General features: G+C 36.2%; 1 protein-coding gene across 8 annotated transcripts in view; it reads left to right on the top strand.

Annotated features, from left to right (window-relative positions):
* Positions 1 to 19,802, top strand: part of LOC143212089 (rho guanine nucleotide exchange factor 10) — a 122,551-nt gene that overhangs the window by 60,265 nt on the left and 42,484 nt on the right. Inside the window, exon 1 of one of the 8 annotated variants that reach the window (XM_076430423.1) lies at positions 15,248 to 19,569. The exons of 5 other annotated variants lie outside the window; for them this stretch is intronic. In XM_076430423.1, the coding sequence (XP_076286538.1) occupies positions 19,527 to 19,569 (43 nt within the window). In that variant the 5' untranslated portion in view covers positions 15,248 to 19,526. Of the gene's footprint in view, positions 1 to 15,247; positions 19,570 to 19,802 lie in introns of those variants that run through there. 2 more of the 8 variants (XM_076430426.1, XM_076430425.1) reach the window with 2 other exon arrangements.

Below are 19,802 nucleotides of genomic sequence, written 5' to 3'. Positions count from 1 at the left end.
CCTGGGTATTTCAAGTACATGCGTTATTTTTTTTTTAAGTAGAAATAATTAAACCTTTGCTCTCTATTTTAACTCGAAAATTAAACATTCCTTCCTAGCTAGAATATTTCCATTCCCTATGACTTTTGAAATTTTATGGATATGAAATTGGTGTAATACCTCATACAATGTTTAGTAATTGATTAGATACCGATATATTTAATAATGTAAACAGTACTTTGAATAATGGTACAGCAATTTTTAGTAGTACCTCAAAATCGCCACTAGAGTGCTAAGGGTCAAATCTTTACATTCGGAGACTTTTCTCAGATCACCTACCAGCAACTTGAAAGCTTTGTTTATTTATTATTGGCAGATATAATCACTCAAATTAAATTGATGAAACAAAAATGTTGTAGATCTTGTAAGTACCATTAATTGCTAACAGTTTTTTCGTGTTCTATCAAAAGGAATTTTCGAGTTGCAAATTAGGTTTAGATTTTGTACCGAACAATGAATAATGGTACAACAATTTTTAGTGGCGCCTCAGCTAATGTTAAATTACACTTACAAATTATTTTTTACTGTTCTATGAATAATGTATGATTTTGTCTTCGTGTTCGGCTATCGAACTTGTTGACGGTGAGTAACCTGTTACAGTCACTTGACAAGACGAGACAAAATGAACAATTTTCTTCAGGTTGGTTAAAATTTATACGGGGAAGTTATAACTCTATTTAAAAAAAATACCTGAAAAATGAAAAAAGTGTTACTGTTCAGAAAAATTGGGATCTTTTCAACAGATAGATTGATTTGATATTGTTGAAAGAAATATTATAAATGAAAAATTCATAAATAATTTAAATGAGCTCTGACCTAAATTGATCAGTCATTTAATTTTCTAAAGTCAAAACAAATGAAAGTTTCGCATAAATAATTTGAGAGTACGTTGTTTCACACAGCAAAAGTAGAAAAGATTGATTTCTTTTAACCTGTTGCACATGAATTCCCTTTCAAACGTGCTGCAATCAATTTACTTTTTAGTGCACGAGTACCCGTGTATCCATAGACCTCTATTTCACGTGTACTTATTAAACACACGTGTACACGTGTTCTTAATTCCTTAACACACATTACACGTGTCTCGTATACACGTGCATTCAAAATGCACGTCTCAATGTGACTATTACCACCCCATTAACTCCTATTATTTTTCCAAAGCACACGTTAATAATTTTTTAATTAAATTGAACTTTTCGTGTCTGCATTTTTTTGAAGCATAGTATTATACAACTGAAACGTGTAACACGACACTTCTTCGACGATACAAACTTCATTTTATCTTCGAAGTACTTTTTCGTGACAAATAAAGAATTTATTATTCTAACCATCAGCTACAATGGAGTTGTAATAGATATATCGCGTCATTGCCGGACGAGTTAGACTTATGATTCATGCATAAGAGAAGCAAGCTTATCTGTAACTTGATTTGTAATATACGCAAATTGTTAGTGTTAAAGTAGCTTATACATTTCTATAGAGAAAATTCGATTAAGAATTAAGGCATCCCCACTTGGTATAATTCTATTCTGTTGTACTGGATTTAAGGGAATTTATTCTACGGTGACTCACACAATTGTCCAAACACTCTTCAGATTATCATAACATTCGTTTCTTAAACGGACCAAACTAAATATTCCTAATGTTTTAAATTATATAATGAAAATTTTGAAATAATTACGTGTTTAACCGAGTCGCGTTGTAAACGGTATAAAGCGATCTAAGTTTCCTGTACCCATGAAGCGTGTCGTAAATACCTTTCTTCGACGGGAAAATGTTTCGCGGACGAAAATACGCAGCAATTAATCCTCCGTACGTCAGGGCACGGAGACGAGTGACGCGAGCAGTAGTTAATTGGGGGTACAAGTACAATAGAAATCGACACACGTATACACCTGTGACGCAACGTGTTTTACAAGACTCTTCCGGAAGGCAAGGACAGTGGTTGTGTGTATCCTCTATGTAATTGAATTGTCCTCGCAATTAATTACGACCCATCCCTGCAATTCAATGAATACATTGTCAGTGTTTAAAAAACAAGTATTGTTTGTACGCACCATTTTTCTTCCGACCTGTCTAATCGAAATACATACGCGTAATAAATGTAGGACGATTTTTCATAATCAGCTTCAAGTAGCTCCATAGAAAATCAGACGAATCTGTCAAACGACGAAGTCATGTTCGATGAAGACTGAAAATCTATTGATTTTTATTCTACTTAAAAACAAAAACATCTTGACTGCAGACGACTTTCTTAGTTTTACACAAATTATTGTTATAACGGCAATAGCTGTATGAAATGTGAACTGAAAATGCATGCGAGATTCCAAGGTTTATACAATTAACATGTCTGCTATCGGTGACACAATCAATTAAGTAATTTTGGCTATAGTGTTAGAAGCAAAAATTGTTTAAATCGGGGCATTCACTGCGAAGAGAATATTTTAATCTACTGTTAGACTTTTATATTTTTGAAAAAATGAAATTAGTGTCTTGGTAGTGATAATAATGAAAGAAAATTAAGTAAAGGACATAACTTTAAAAATGATGTATTGATTTCTCCCTTCTCTTTAGTAAATATAAAGAAATTTAATCTTATTATTTTTATAATACTATATACACATCAGTCACTTTTGATGGTCGGTAAGTTTAGTGTTGAAGGGACATTTATATGTATTGTATGTCCACATATACATATTTTAATACTTCAATATTAACAACAGAAAAATAGGCTTGAGAAAATTTAAAAGAAACCTTCATTGAATGTAATGATACCAGAAAGAGCACTGGATATTACTCAATAGTATAACAAAATTATTAATTCAAATATTAATAACTATACTTATTAAGGTAATAACGAAATGAAATGCTTCTGCAATGCAAGAATTTACACAATTTCGCTAAAACACTTTGAACTCACTAATGAATGAACGCTGTTTCAGAGACTGTTTAACACTAACCGTACTGGGTGCAAAATGTATCTGATATTATTTTATAAGATTTACAAGACTGAATTTATTTAGAATTTTCACAATTTTTATAATAATACGTGCTCGAATAATGAAATTTATTGAATAATTTCTAATGTGGAAGCATCTTTATAATTTTAATAATTAAGAAATAAACAACGTGAAATGTTTCATCTTTATAATTTCAATAATTGCATTTTGATAATTTCAATAATTAAAAAATAAACAACATGAAAGCAGTCATTTGACCAGTTGCGGTACGGTTAGTGTTAAGGGAGTAGACTCCTTTTTCCAGGATTGCAAGGGTGCGGGATTCGCGTTCTCATTTCTGGATAATACAAAAATGGGGTTTTTCAGTACTAAAGAACGCTACATAAAAGATCGATCTAGGGCGCTATCGCCCTCAAAAGTCCTGTTATTTCGTTTACGAGGCGTAATTTTCATTATTCGGAGCTATTTTCATGGCTACATGCTGCCGAATAATGCAAATTACGCCTCGTAAACGAAAAAAATAGGACTTTTGAGGGCGATAGCGCCGTAGATCGATCTTTAATGTAGCATTTTTGACTACAGAAAATGCCAATTTTTGTATTATCGAGAAATGAGAACGCGAATCCCGCACCCTTGCAATCCTGGAAACGACTCTACTGCCGTAAGTAGTAACAAATGTTATGATCGGGGAGTATCTTTGTAACGGCATTATGTATAAAACGAGAAAGCACGTGTGTGGGATGCGTCCCTCTGAAATCGCTATGAGCAGCGGCATGGACTCGCATTCTCTTGTGTGAGAAACGGTCGTGTACCTGCAGTTTTGTTGTGCATTGCCGCGTTGCACCTGTATGGTATGCATTATCCGCACGGTGTGCGCTCGTGTTCCTATTTGACCGACACTCAAGCAAACCGCTCACTGCGGTTCATTGAAGGAAACGCGAAGCAGCAGTCAAGGGGATGCGTTCCTAGCTTCTATTTTTGCAGGATGAAATACAATATGCGCGACGTAGGCGAGCATCGTTTACGTAGGTGTTCGATACAAAGGACACACGAGCTTAACTGGTTCGGCAGGCGTGAATAATTCTTGCAGGTTTCGACAGGGCCGCGTCATGACGTTCCTAGACCTCAAGTTCTCTTCATCGTGCATCCCTCTTGTCTCAATATGCCACTGAACTTTCTCTGCAACTTTCTTTTTCTTTTATCGACTCTTTGTGGTTCAAAGTGCTCTCTTTGCTTTACAGGTTTTACACTCCAAATTCACCCTTTTGCAAATCAATTTTACCCATTAAGAATATTTAAAATTAATCATTTAGTTAGATTATATTCTATATTTATTTAGACACACGTGAACGGAGTCATTATTGCGAGGGAAACGTAAGACTCAATACTCAATACGCTTCAATAAATACGTACAGTACTGGACAAAATAAAGTACGCACCTCGAATATTTTTACAATTACGTTTATAACTTCGTAGTTTTTACAGATATAATAATTATGTATTTGCACAAAAAGAAGATTTTTTAGTCTACTTTTAAGTTTTAACAAAAATAATTTCAAAAACATTTAACATTTTTCAATAGACAGGTCCGTTACATTTATAAGGATATTTTCTTTGGACAAAATAAAGTACGCATGTGATAATAAGAGCCAAAATTGAGTTGTAATTGAGGACTAGTATTTTGTATGGCCGCCCTTCGCTCGTATGACCTCTTGCAAACGCCGAGGCATGCTTTCGACGAGATTCCGCATGTGCTGTTCGTCGATGTTTCCCCACGCCGTTTCCAAAGCTTCGAATAACTTGTATTTGTTCGTTACCGTACCCTTATCAACCTTCTGGTCCAAAATGGACCACAGATTTTCAATTGGATTTAGATCCGGCGATTGTGCTGGCCAATCTAGCACTTTGATCCTCGAAGCACGAAAAAAAGCATCAGTTTTATGCGCGGTATGTTTAGGATCGTTATCTTGTTGGAAGATAAAGTCATCTTCCAGACCAATCTTTAGCAGAGACTCTTCTAAATTCTCGTTGAGGATGTCAATGTATTTGTCTGCTGTCATAATACCATCGATCTTGACGAGATTTCCCACACCCGACCACGCAAAACACCCCCACACCATAATACTGCCTCCTCCATGCTTGACAGTTGTTTGGACATTTTTATCCAGAAGCTTTTCGCTGGGCTTCAACCAAACCCGTGTTCGTTGTTTATGACCAAACAGTTCATACTTACTCTCATCACTCCAAATAACCTTTTTCCAGAAGTCCACTGGCTTATCGGCGTATTTTTTTGCAAACTGGAGACGTTTCAATTTATTAATTTTTCGAATTAAAGGGCGACGCTGTGCAAAACTGCTCCGCAGCCCAGCTTCCCGAAGTCTCCTGCGCACGGTTCGTTCAGAAATGTTGAGTTGCACATTTTCCTTGATCACACGACTAGTAACAGTCGGATTTTTCTTCGTCTCCCGGATAATTCTACGATCCTCGACTGAATTTGTCTTCCTCTTCCGTCCGCGACCGATGTTATCGGCTACTGTGCCAAGCTCTACAAATTTTTTGTAGATCTTTCTGACCGCTGCTTCACTAACATTGTATTTTTCACCGATTTTCCTATTGGAGAGACCCTTTTGCCGGTCGTCAACTATTAATTTTCTAATTTGTACGGAAATTTGTTTCGTTTCCATGTTATTCGCAATGGATTGATACAATCTTGCTTCGAAGAGCACTGATGGCTAACTGAAACTCTATTACTACGTTTATTTGTAAACATTCTTTTATCTCCAACTGCAAGGAAAGGTATCCTACATGCCATTATTGCTAAAAGTAAATGAACACTCTAGTGCGTACTTTATTTTGTCCAAGGAAAATATGACAACAGACGTAACGGGCTTGACTAATGTACGATGTTTCAGGTTTTTGGAATTATTTCTCATTGAGTTTAAAAGTAGACTAAGAAACCTTCTTTTTGTGCTAATACATAATTATTATATCTGTAAAAACTACGAAGTTATAAAAGTAATTGTAAAAATATTAGAGGTGCGTACTTTATTTTGTCCAGTACTGTATGTACTTTCATTTTAACAGAATTTAAGATAACTTTCATTTTAGCAGAAAATGGCTGCAATGAATATACATATCTACACACAGTTTTCGTACATTACAAAGTCGATGAATTGGTAATTACTTTTGAATAAATATTTCATGTACATCTCTGCAGTAAATAAAATTTTGAATTTCTTAACAATTAATTTACTTTATACTTTATTTGTAAAAGGTTGAAATTGATTTGCAAAAGAGTGAAATTAATTTGCGAAGGGATGAAATGATTTGCAAAACGGTGAATTTCGAGTGCAAAACCTGTACTTCACCACCTGCTACAGCATGATATAATGCAATTATATTCTCCTATGATTAGGCTGTCTCAAATGTTTCTTTCGCGACATGCACGTATACTGTTAGATGATACGAACATATACAAACAATGTGATCATCTGTTTGCTAATGTTTCATTGTTTCCTAAGCTTCCCTTCACATACCCACGTTATTTGCTTTCCCAAAAGCTATTCTGAATAGGTGTGGATTAATCTTCCGACTATATGTATTGTAGATAAAAGATAGCTTTGCGATATTGAAATTAAATATTTACCTCGATCCGATTGTTTGTTTTTCGCATTCGCGGGCTGTTTGCTTACTTTTGTTATATACCATACCGTGAACTACGAAAGTATTTGAACGCACTTTAACACTAAACCTACCGAGCCTTGAAAGTAACTGGTATATGTTCCCTTATAAAAATGACAAGTAAACCAATGCTTCTAATTTCTTACAAAAATTTCAGGTCATTTGGTACAATTATAAAAAAGTTATACTGATTTTAAGTGCGTTCAAATACTTTCGTGGTTCACTGTATGTCCCGAGCACAGTGTAGGTACGCACACAAGATCAATCTGTGTTTCAAATGTTGTCCATGTGATGCATGCGGCCGACCGGGGAGCCGGGTGTTCGCAATGGAGTCCGGTATCTGTTCGCGACGTGTATCGTACGGGTACAGTTACTTGTAGAATGCACTGGCTGCGTGCACTTCATTGATACGCGCAACAATACGGATAGAGAATGACGCCTCTTTGCACCGGCTATTGCTTTCTAAATGCAATTAACTGGTATATACAGGGCGTCCCAAAACCGTTGTACACATCCTTGATAGGAGTGATTCCTGAGATCATTCGAAGATACTTTATCCTTTGCGAAATTGTTCTCCAAGGCTTTGTTTTCCAGTTATTAACACTATCTTTACAGAACCCGTCAAAATGACGAGTTCTAATATCCTTAATTTGCGATTAAGATAAAATGATAAAATATCATTTTGTAAACCAATGCTTCCAATTATTCTATTTTCAAGGGCGTACGAATATACTTTTTACACTCACTGTATATCTGATCGACATTTTTTCTCTGCTCATCTTTAGATTCACCAGCATTTGTGCCGCGGCTTGTTAAAATGTTTTATTAAGTGCGACGTACCTCCTTCATGAAATATTAAAACGATTTAGCAGGGGAATCACGTGAATTCTCTTAATATTATGTTGTCTACTATGAATTTGAACAGCAACTTTTAATTACTCACAAGTTTCAAGCATAAACGAAGGTATCGACTACACCAGCAAATATGTATTTTCAAAATACAATTCAAAATACAAATACTATTTTGCATTAAAGTAAATAGTTATTTTATTGAATAAAAATTTATTTATGTTGAAGACATACAAAGTTCCATGTAACCAGTTATGCAGAAAGTGGAATACGAGTAATTGGAGGTTAATATAATGATAATATATGTTCTACTAGCATATATTTGTTTATTTAGTTACAATTGTTCTGCTATTGCGTAGCACTTGGCTTGTTAAACAGTACTTGAAACATTTTTCTCGAAATTTTATTCGTCTTTGTATATCAGTCACCACAGGTATAATGATAGTGTGCAAAACTTATCGTCGCACCTGCACAAGGCGCGTCCTGTTTGTTGAAACGTCTATGTTTACTGAGCACCGAGAGGAAGACGAAACAATTCGGACCCGTTGCACCTGCTGCGCAGCCCCACGAACGTTATCGCGACCGATAACAATATAAAACGGCCCCATCCGACCGGACAGAAACAGAAATTTCGACGTACCTACCTACTAAGGTAGATGTCTCTACTATAAGCCATTTAGAGGTGCAGTTTTTTTTAAATAAATTTTTTCAGCATGAAACTTGTATACAGCAGAGTTGGACAGAAATTTAATCAACGATTGACGACTAAATTTCTACTTCAATCGTTAATCGTAATTATTAATTAATCTCCTTGTTTAGTCGTTAAAAAATTGCGGTTAACGATTAAATACTTATTAATCTTCCGCTGCCATCATACGCCAAATTTGTCTCCTCTATTCAACTTCAATTCTTTTTAATTGGCTATGGGAATAAGTTTCCGCCCTTTTTTCTTGAAGAAAGCTTTTTATTTAGAAATACAAATATACAGAGACGAAATACTAATAATTCAATTGACAGTTCTTCAAGTGTATGACGTGGATTTTCATCAAGTAATGCTCGCAAATCTGTATCTTCGAATTTTTTTGGCTCACCATCGCGATCTTTGTCCCTTACGTCGAAATCATGGTTTCTAAATTGCAGATACCATTCTTTACAACTTGTATTTGATGGAGCATCGTCCCCGTAAATATCCACGAGCAAACGATGCGTTTCCGTCGCACCTTTCTTTAAAACCAATAATGCAACATAACTTCCCGCAAATCTGTGTCTTCGAATTTTTTGGCTCACCATCGCGATCTTTGTCCCTTACGTCGAAATCATGGTTTTTAAATTGCAGATACCATTCTTTACAACTTGTATTTGATGGAGCATCGTCCCCGTAAATATCCACGAGCAAACGATGCGTTTCCGTCGCACCTTTCTTTAAAACCAATAATGCAACATAACTTCCCGCAAATGCTGCTTACTTGGAACAAAAGTCGCCCATTTCTGACGCTAAAAATTGACTGCTGTTCACGCTCCAAACAATTGCCACTAACTGTGTTTCGAAGCTTAGACATTAGACACGCACCTTTCAAAAACATGTAAATATTACATTACATCAAATACGCGATCGGTACTTAAGTACAACGACAACTGTCAAAAGGGTGGAAACTTGTTGCCATACCCAATAATAGTTACGAAACAACGTAAACAGAGTTATAAGATCAGCTGGCTCAGCTGACAGTGGAGACATTTACCTCATACCGTTTACCTGATATTTCGGAAGTGATCCGAGCAGGCTAGAAAATACTTGTCCGCTGAAACTTCGCACGCGTGAATAGCCAATGCGTAATAACGTTTTAAATAGTCCCGTTGCTGTTCTCCTTGGCCGTTCTGCGAGCTCTTTGTAGTTCGAATTGTGACAAATACACGCCTGCGATTCATCCAATTTATTTTATAGTGTTTCATTAACGGCCGGATAGCGGAATGCCTGACAGATAAAAAGTCCGAGCTTGGTCATGTCATTTCCCACCGACGCGACGCAACGCTACGATAGACCGAGTTTATTATTAAAGCGTCAGAAGCATGAGTAAACGACCCGCATATTTAAATTTCATTTTTAATCATTTTTTCCTCCAAACAAGTAATTTTTACTGTTCAAGAAGAAGTTCTTGCGATCTTTTTTCGTAGCTACACCCACCGAAGCTGCTTCATCGATAATAATAATTTATTATGGGCAAGAATTATGTGTACTACATACATACAAATTATTCATCGTAAATTTACAGTGGCTCGCGAAAGTATTCGAACGCCCTTTCACACAGCGCCCTTTAATAACTTTTTAATAATTGTAACAAACGACCTGATTTTTTATCATCAATTAGAAGCACTGGTTTATGAAATGATATGCAAAAACGATTTTCCAAAAAATTATAATTTACAAAGTTACATGCAAAAATAAAAAAGTCATTTTTTTTTAACTTTCTTATTAGAGCCCTTAAAGAAAATTTGAAATATATGTTTTGTAGATCTATGTTAGTTATACACATGCTGCAAATTTCGTCAAAATCAATTAACGAGCTACAAGCGATTAAAAATGTTCAAAATCGTAGTTTTACACGATTTTTGATCAGTTTCTGCTTAAAATCCACAAAATCGTACATCTTTCGACGCGTGTCGTTTTCTCCTGCGTCAACCGATTTCGATGAAATTTTCAGCATGTGTACAACTAACATAGATCTACAAAACATATATTTTAAATTTTCATTAAGGGCCCTAATAAAAAAGTTTGAAAAATGCCTTTTTTATTTTTGCATGTAACTTTGTAAATTATAATTTTTTGGAAAATCTTTTTTGCATATCATTTCATAAACCAGTGCTTCTAATTGATCATAAAAAATCAGGTCGTTTGTTACAATTATAAAAAAGTTATTCTGTTTTAAAGGGCATTCGAATACCTTCGTGAGCCACTGTATATCTACTCTGAAGGTTAAATATTAACGGCGTTAATTGCCGAACTGTTTCCTAAAAGAACCACACAGTCGAAGTACAGAATTTTCCCAACGAATTGAAAACTGATAAAATCAAAATTATTAGATTCATTACTGTTTGACCTTTATCAAACTCTGTGAAACCTAATGAAGTTTTGGTTCACTCGATACAAGTTAATTTTTTAGCCTAAACAAGGACGATATCGCTCATAGGTGACTGTCAACGTGTCAGTGTGAACTAATATTGTATTTTGCCTGAATGAGCCACCACGAGTTTGTATCTTTATTCATTTAGTTAGGGCAAGTGAAAACATCGGTTTTCCCCTCTGAGGCACCACTAAAAATTGCTGTACCATTCTTCAAAATATTGTTTACATTATTAAATATATCGGTATCTAATCAATTACTAAACATTTAGGTATTGTATGAGGTATTATGCCAATTTCATATCCATAGAATTGAAAAAATCGTAGGGAAATATTCTGGATCGGAAGAAAATTTTAATTTCTCAGTTAAAATAACTCCGAGTGCGAAGGGTTATGCTACAAAATTCTATAGAATTTAAATTATTCAAATCTGTCTACAGATTTGTCTACAGACACACAAAAAAAACTCTGTTCTTCTTCGGTATAGATTTGGAAAGAATTATTTAAGATCGCTCATATTTTTAAGATAGCGTATTTTATTCTGAAGTGAAGCCGTCGTTTTTCAAGAAATACACAAGCAAAACAAATAGTGCTGCACGAAGATAAGTTGCTTAATCTCGAGATTTGCTCTCCCAGGGGCTAATTAACAGACCACTCGGCTCGTTAATAAATACAATGGTGAATGGAAAAAGACGATATTCTAATGGAACAACGTCTCCCGTCAATCTCGAAACTGGAAAAATTCAGTGTACCCGGTGCTCGTTCGTGTGAATTGTGAATTATGGTACCGAAGAACAACTGCATGCACCGTTTCAAGTGGCGTGCGTTCCGCGCCATGTGTATAGCATACCGGCGCGGCGCGGCGCGTAGGATTAACAAATAGGCTGGGAGCACAAGTGATAAAACGCTGCTTGGGACCATATTGCCCCGATGTGCCATTAGCAAGTGACTTGTGTAAATTACTAACACACGCGGACCGATACGCGAATCCACGCGAATACGTGTCCCGTTCCGTACACACGCGAAGATAAACGACCGGCAGGACACTGATAGCTGATAGCCACGATTTCGTAACTTCGATACTAGAACCCGTTCTCTGTTCTCTGTTAACGAACGTTTCAGCGGTATTCCCGTTACAGCGTGTCGAAGAGTCTTCCTCCTGCGACTGTCGAAAAGTGATTCAACGTCCGCTGGGGAATTCTTCAACGTAAGATTGATAGTGGTATCGAGCACAAACATTGTCACCTCATTCATCAGTTTTCGGGGAATAGAGTAAACGTTGCCAACAGGGAACATCTTATCATAAAACCTTGCCAAAAGTAAAGGAGTTTCTACCAGGGCTTGAAAACAGTTATGATATCGGTTTCGGTCCTTGAAACAGTTATGAAGGACCGATATTCTGAATAACTGTTATGAAGGCCCGAAATTTTGGTTGATATCGCTTTCGATTACGGTCCTTCGTACATGGATATCGGTCCTAGCATAACGGTCTAGGACCGTTATTTTTTCGGTCCTATATCGGTCCTCATATCGGTTCTAAGTTCTAAGTTTCAAGTTATAGCAATCAGGGCTTGAAACGGGTCCGAAAATAACTACCAACATTAAAAACGATTATATTTTGGTCATAATTCAAAGTTGTTTTATTATAACAATAAATGTATACATTATTGACTATTTTTGAAGTGAAACTTCATTTGGCAGGGTGTAGGCCTAATTCGCGTCACGGAATTCGCGATACGAAAATGCGTAACGGAAGTGGTGGGGATGGTTAGCCGAGCTAGTCTTAAATAAAAAATGGCTGTATCTCGAGAACGGTGTGTCCTACCGCAAAAATAACGAAATTTTCGAAAGGCTCAACCCCGAAGCATATAGGGTACGCCCAACCACATGACGTACGTAGTCTTTTGAATTTAAAAAAAAAACCACGTGCGGCAAAAGTGAAACTTCTTGCAGTCTAGTAATGTTTAGAAGTAAATTAAGATTGGAAATGGTGAATAATCCTAATGAAGCGACAATAAGATCAGGAACTCCGAAAGTTGCTGAGCTTCTCTCTAGGCTCTAGGTTTTCGCTTGCAGAGTGGTGAGTCTTGTGTCCAAGAGGATGTGTTTTGTTTTACCAGAGATCATTCTGATTGGTATCCCCGCAAAAGCGTCACCGATGACGTCGAGTCAACAGTCGCGTCGGCAATCGACAATAAGGTGCCGGTCTCTTTGCCACCGATTACAAAGCATCGGCCGACCCTTAGAAGTCGCTGTGACTAAAGCATCGGCCGAGCAACAAAGTATTAGAACCGATATGAAGACCGATATAGAACCGAAAAAATATCGGTCTTAGACCGTTATGCTAGGACCGATATCCATGTACGAAGGACCGTAATCGAAACCGATATCAACCAAAATTTCGGGCCTTCATAACAGTTATTCAGAATATCGGTCCTTCATAACTGTTTCGATCAAGCCCGAAATGAAACAGTTTCAAACAGTTATTTCCGGGCCCGTTTCAAGCCCTGGTTTCTACTTCTTTTTGTTTGAACGAACCTAAGTTTAGAGGACGAATCAACTCGCACGTAATTACTAGACAGCGGATCTTTATGGAAAATAAAAATTTTCCATCGGAATTGCAACAAACTCTGGAGTGACATACAAATTTATTTTCTTCTTCATTGTGTTTAACAGGTTGAAAAATTTTGGTACATTAGTTCGGTATATTAGAGCATTTGGTAAGAGACTGTGGGAAAGTCGTAGGAGGGATAAGGATAGAGAAGGTAGTGCGTACGGAAAGAAAAAAGAAAAAGGAGGGAGGGGAATAGGAAACCCAAAGAATAAAGATGTGCAATAAGTAGTTATGTTGATACTTAGTATACTTACAAGGGCAGAACCCCAACTGTCCGACTTCGATTTTGATAATTTTTTTGTGAGATGATGGTATATGGATCCCTAGTTATGTATGCAAAGTATTAGGTATAGTTACTCAATAGTTTTAAATATAAACAATTAAAGTTTCATACCTTGTTGATATACTATGATTTGAGTTGTAATGAAAACTTGATTGTCGATATCTTTAAAACCATTGAGTAACTACACCTAATATTTTGCAGACATCATTAGGGATCCATATACCATCATCTCACAAAAAATTATGAAAATCGAAGTCGGACACTCGGGGTCCTTCCCTTGTTAGAAAGAAAGAGGTAACGAACAATGGGAAGGAGAGCAATGAATGAACGAATGGATGAATGAAAGGTTAACATAGAATTGTATTGGTTAGGTTTACGTAAAGCAAGTCCAGTTTCTTAGCCGTGAGTTATTCCTTCAATTTTTAAATTTATGCTATAAATTAAATTTAGAATTATCGTACAGTACAGTAGTGAAAGTGAATGTACAGAAATTAGGGGTCATGAGAGACATCAGTATACTAGTTATGGGTTAAGAATGATTGTTTCCAGAATGATAACGGCTTTATCAGAGTGCCCTAATTCAGAACTTGATTTACACAACGAACATAAAATCAGCTACTACAATTCCCTGAAGTAATATAATTCAAAAGACTTCTAATCCGTATGAACAAATAAAAATTGACAAAGTATAAAAGGATAAAGTGTCCGACCAAAAAGATCTCCATTTTGCTAGAAATGTATTGGCTTCTTTTTCACCTTGTATGAACCGGATTTTACCAGGATCGACCTAGTTCTGGTTCAGCCGATAAAAGGACGTCGACTGTAGATATCCGACAAGTTTCAAGTAAATCGGATCATTGGTTTCGGCATAAACCGAAAGATAAACACAGTTGACTCGGTCTGAACGTGTTGGGAAGTGACGAGGCTTGTAGGACAGAACTTTTTCATTAATTTTCGAGTATTTTCATGATCGATGTAGATAAATCTTTACTTACTTAGATCTTATATCGGTCGCCTTGTCCGTGTGTACAATACAATAACGATCTCAGACTTCTTTTCCGGCTGTTCCCTTGAATTATCCATGCAAGAATGGCTCTCTTATTACACCATGTAACTGTAATAAATTTTCTTTATGACCCACACCGAACCAATAAATTTTTACGTGACCCACGCATTCGCGACTCAATCTTTCTATGACCTACGCTATAATGTATACTATAATATATGTATATGTTTTTGACTACGCGTACACTACTGCTCAAAAGTACGGTAGACACTAAAAGTATTTGAATACTAGATTTCTCATTCTCAAGAAATATTCGAAACTTGAACTACGATTATTTCGTTAAAAAAATAGTCAAGAGTATACCTCTCTTACTTGGACTTACAATTAGGCTGCTCTTTACTTTACCTGACTCAAAATTTATGCCTTTCTGCTATAATCCAGTAGATTTGTACCCGGGCGGCTGCAGATCGAAGTTTCGATCCTGTAGGATCAATGGTTCAGGAGTTATGCTTGCTTAAAGTTGAGCAATCTACAGTGTTTTTGACAGTTAAGGGCTCCGCCATATTAGTTTGTAGTGACGGTCGCGCGCCGCTTAACAACCAACTCATTAATTATTATTTTGTTCGGTAAGCGACTCGCGGTCGTCACTACAAACCAATATGGCGGACCCCTTACCTGTCAAAAACACTGTAAATTGCTCAACTTTAAACAAGCATAACTACTATTTGAAGTGTTTTGATTAAAATTTACTTGAAAGGACAGTTCCTCGACTGCTACTTATTTCAAACAGTTTTGTTTATTAATTATATTGTATATAGCTCTGAAAATTTGTTGTAATTTATATTTGTGGAACTTATATTTGTTTTAACTAAAAAAAAGTGGGACAATTAAATAAATAATGGAAGAACAAAGCACTCTCTGATGTGGAGTTACACTCGACAAAGGAGTGCAAAGGGTTAATGGCTTTGTAACTATTTTTACGTGTTCGCATATTTTTGAGCGACAGTGTACGCGTTCAACGTGATCGGGTCGAATGTTTAATGCGATCCACATCTACGATAGTTGTCCCACGATTAACTCGCATTTATGAGCTACTCTTCGACGGTGAGCTGCTATCGTGCGCACATGTTTTCATTTAAATCGCTCGCGTGACCCACGATGTCAGTTATATCGGATCGTTACCAGATCTCAGTGATCCGTTGGCGATTTCAATAGTCGTCCGAGCGGATCTAGCGTGGGTCACCGATGAATCAGGCTATCGTGAAATCATAATGCCCCACGTGACCGACCGATATATGTATCTGCGGTCGTAACGCAAAACCATGCGAGTCACACTTTCGATCAAATTTGTGTTTTAGCCTTGGTCGACGTCTAGAAAGCGCAATTTCTGTTTTTAAAAGAAGAAACAGGTGTTAAACCAATTTTCCTATTTGAGCACAAGTTTACGCAGGTACTGAAATTTACAAATAGACATTGACGTTGAACACCGAAATCAGAGTTGGGCAAAAATTTTATTTAAACAAACATTTCGAATAAAGTGGGTTTTAAATCCACTTTATCCGAAATTTTTATTTGAATAAAATTTTTGCCCATCTCTGACTGGAACTATGGGACCCGTCAAAATGGTGGACTCCAAATTTTATTTAGACTGTGAACATTTATAGAGAATTTTTTTAGTATTATACATTTATTTATTTGAACATATATTAACCCTTTGCACTCCTTTGTCGAGTGTGACTCGACATTCGAGAAAGAAAAATATAAATAAAACGAGATTTATGTGTATTTGGTTCTTCCTTTATTTATTTGTCTTATTTTTTAATTAAAAACAAATATAAGTTCCACAAATATCAATTACAACAAAGTTTGAGAGCTATATTTAATGTAATTAGTAAACAAAATTGTTTAAAGTAGCAGTCCTTTTAAGTAAATTTCAAATATAAAACACTTCAAATAATAGGGAATTGTTGGCAGCAAAATTGAAAAATTATTCGGAGTGTAAAGGGTTAACTCTCCATAGCTTCGTGTAACCTCGAAGTCACATACTAATATATGTATAGAAATTTTTTAACCCCATTCAATTTTTAGCGAGTATATGACAGATGTATGTGTGTATCTTGTTTTTTGTGTCTCCTTTTTGACCAAGCAACATGGATAAATGTTATTCGTAATTTCAATTTTGTATTATATTTACCCTTGTACGGTCCTCAGGGTAAAAATTTACCCATTTACTATTTTCACATACTGTAAAATCGTTGATCCGTTTATGTCTATGTTATGAGATGTATTTCTTTCAAAAGTGACGTTACAAATGGAACATAATTTGTTGATTTCACGTGTAGAGCAAACATGGGTGAATTATTATCCTAGTCTCTTTTATGCAACTACTCTTGAGGACCGTATATGAGGGTTAAACTATAAATTATTAATTTGTGTCCAGAGAATAGTTGCTGTTTTCACGTTACATTTTCTTATACCTATTCACAACAAATATTCAGACTATATAAAATCGGAGCAAATAATGTAATGTAAAATAGTAACTTCTTTTAGTACGCCGTACTTTAAAATGATATACATATTTATTCTCGTAGCGGTCGTGTACCAATTTCCTTGGGTGGTGCTCTGTCTTATGCATTCATAGCATGCACTCTCGTGTTCAACCCTCGTGCTGCAAATGCAGGGTCAGTTTCATTTAACTCTGTAGGGTACGGTCGTACATATTTATTTATTTCAGTTATTTCGTATCTGCATTTGCTTCCATGTATTTAATTAATTAATATGCGTAACTTCATTTCATTTTCTCCAGCTGTAATTTTTCGACTAAACTAGTTCGAAATGAAAAGATTGTAAGACAACTTTTGGAGAATCTCTTGATTTTAAAATCAGTGATTTTTTTGTGTATCTATGTATACAAGAATCATTTTATTTAGGATTATTTGTCCTCATTATTTAAGATTATTCATGGCTAAACTATTGATCTTTATGCAAAATACAAATATTTCTGCATCCACTGCAAAAATTAGGAACCAAATACAAATTGACTTCCTTCTACTAAATAATTTTAATTACTTTGGAACAATATATACCGTTAATCTTGAACTTTCTTAATCTTTCTAATGTTTTGAATTGTAGTTGCTCATTTCTGTTCATAATTCTATAAAATCACAAGTAAAAGAGAGAGAGAGAGAGAGAGAGAGAGAGAGAGAGAGAGAGCGTTGTAATTTTTCTGCTCCGTTCTCAAGTAAGTTTTCTAAGCCATTCATTCTTCGGCGAATAAACCAAACAAAGAGTAAACATGTGCTTTAATAGACTTAGTAGTAATTACTTTTGAAAATAACTAAAAATTGCACATTTAAAATAAAGTATTTTATAAGCTGAACAAAGTACGAATCAGTGTAATGCATCGCATGATACGAATATTATTTTCGGTCTTAGTCACTAACTAATCGCACAACCACGCAAACCACAAGGAAATTACTGTGTGAATAATTTCGGTTTATATCAGTTACTCATAGGACCATGATTTTCGTAATTACAAAAGTCTGACTAAATTTCCCATTCTCGAGAAATTGTCGATATATGAACTATTTATTTTAAAACTTGACGCCTCTACCATTGCCATCAGTAGTCCGATTGCGTTAAAATTTGGCACACATAATTTTCTAACAAATTGTCAGAATTGAGGGGGGTGTGACCAGAAAAAATGGGGAAAGTTAAAAAATAAAGACCACGCTATTACCAAGTCCCTATGAGAAGTGATCTCCATAGTCTGTCGACAGTGTTGGGCAAATTTTATTTTAAATAATTAAATAATAAATAAACGTGTGATTTTAATTGCAAAAATAATAACTAAACTTTTTATTTAAATAAATTATTATTTCTTATTTGCAAATAAAAGATCATTTATTATTTGGATCGAGGTGGAAATCAAATAAATAATTTTTGGTCTTCTCTTATTTCTTGTATTTTATATATACAATGAACACGTGCTCGTTTTTTGACTTCTATAGCAACCTTTTCAGGTATACCGCCACTGGTCGGGCCCGTCCGAACGGCCTACCTGCCTATAAAAAAATACAATTTAATTTATTATTTGTCAATACAAATAGTAATTGAAATTGTATTGTAAATAACAATTAACTTTATTATTTTAAATAATTCATTTAAACTTGCTCAAATAATAAGTAACTTGTTATTTAAATTTTTATTTAAATAGATTTATTTATTGCCCAACACTGTCAATCGACCTCCTTGCGCCTCGGAAGCAGCGCTCGGCAGTTCGATGGCTCGAGGGATTTTTCTGTTGGTGATTTTGCGGCTAAATGAATTATCCGAGGCAATCAGCGGGACTCGTCCGTTTATTGCAGCGAATTGAAAATTCATTTCCACCCTCCGGGCCGGGGGTGTCTGTCGCGGCGTCATAAAGCTAGCAGACGGTCTAAGGGAAACGCATGCGCTCGCGCTATCTTGTGCATCGTACAGGAGTATGCGAGCAGTTAGCGGTTAGCAGCTAGCAGCTCGTCCCTCTTCCGCGAGAGAGGAACGCGTGGGTCGGCTGGTACAGAGAATGAACGACGCGGAGCGGATAGTCTCGATCGTGTGCTCGACGCTCGCGGTTCTATCTCCTCTTGAATTGTGCTCGTGACGCGTTCCCAACAAGTCCGAACCGAACAAGTGACACCACGTCTCCTCTTCCGACTGCTAGTGCTCCAGTGGTACCGGTACTCGTACGATATCCGCTCGGCCGCTGAGATTTCGACAGTGTTCCTCGCCAGTGTTGCTCTCCTCGTGTTACCAGGAGTCTAGACACCGAAACACAGATTTCGTTTGTCGATCCGTCGAAGAAACTGCTTTTACTGTGCGTCTGTTTTGATCGCCTGGAAACCTCGAGATCCGTCCTCCAAGTGTTTTTCCCTGCAGCCCGAACCGGTCAGTACGAGAGACCAAGGTTTACAATGCCATAAAGTCGGAAAGGTATGAATCCGATTCATCAGGGCAATCTCTACCGACGGGTTCCAGGTGATTCTGCGACCTTGTTTAGGGACTTGACCCTGGTCAATATGTACACTACCGGCCAAAAGTTTCGAATCGCTTTCAAATTTTTGTAAAAAACTTTCGTTATTACATCGTCTTTTATAATATATCCCTCGTCCCTCATTTCACCAACTGAATCTGTACCTCGGTATCGAATTGACACAGTGGTAAAAGATCGATGAAATATCAAGGTAAACAGTTATTTTTCGATGTTTTCT

The sequence above is a fragment of the Lasioglossum baleicum genome, chromosome 9, assembly GCF_051020765.1.
Source record: "Lasioglossum baleicum chromosome 9, iyLasBale1, whole genome shotgun sequence".
NCBI classification, from domain to species: domain Eukaryota; kingdom Metazoa; phylum Arthropoda; class Insecta; order Hymenoptera; family Halictidae; genus Lasioglossum; species Lasioglossum baleicum.
This window is presented reverse-complemented; position numbering and strand designations above follow the sequence as displayed.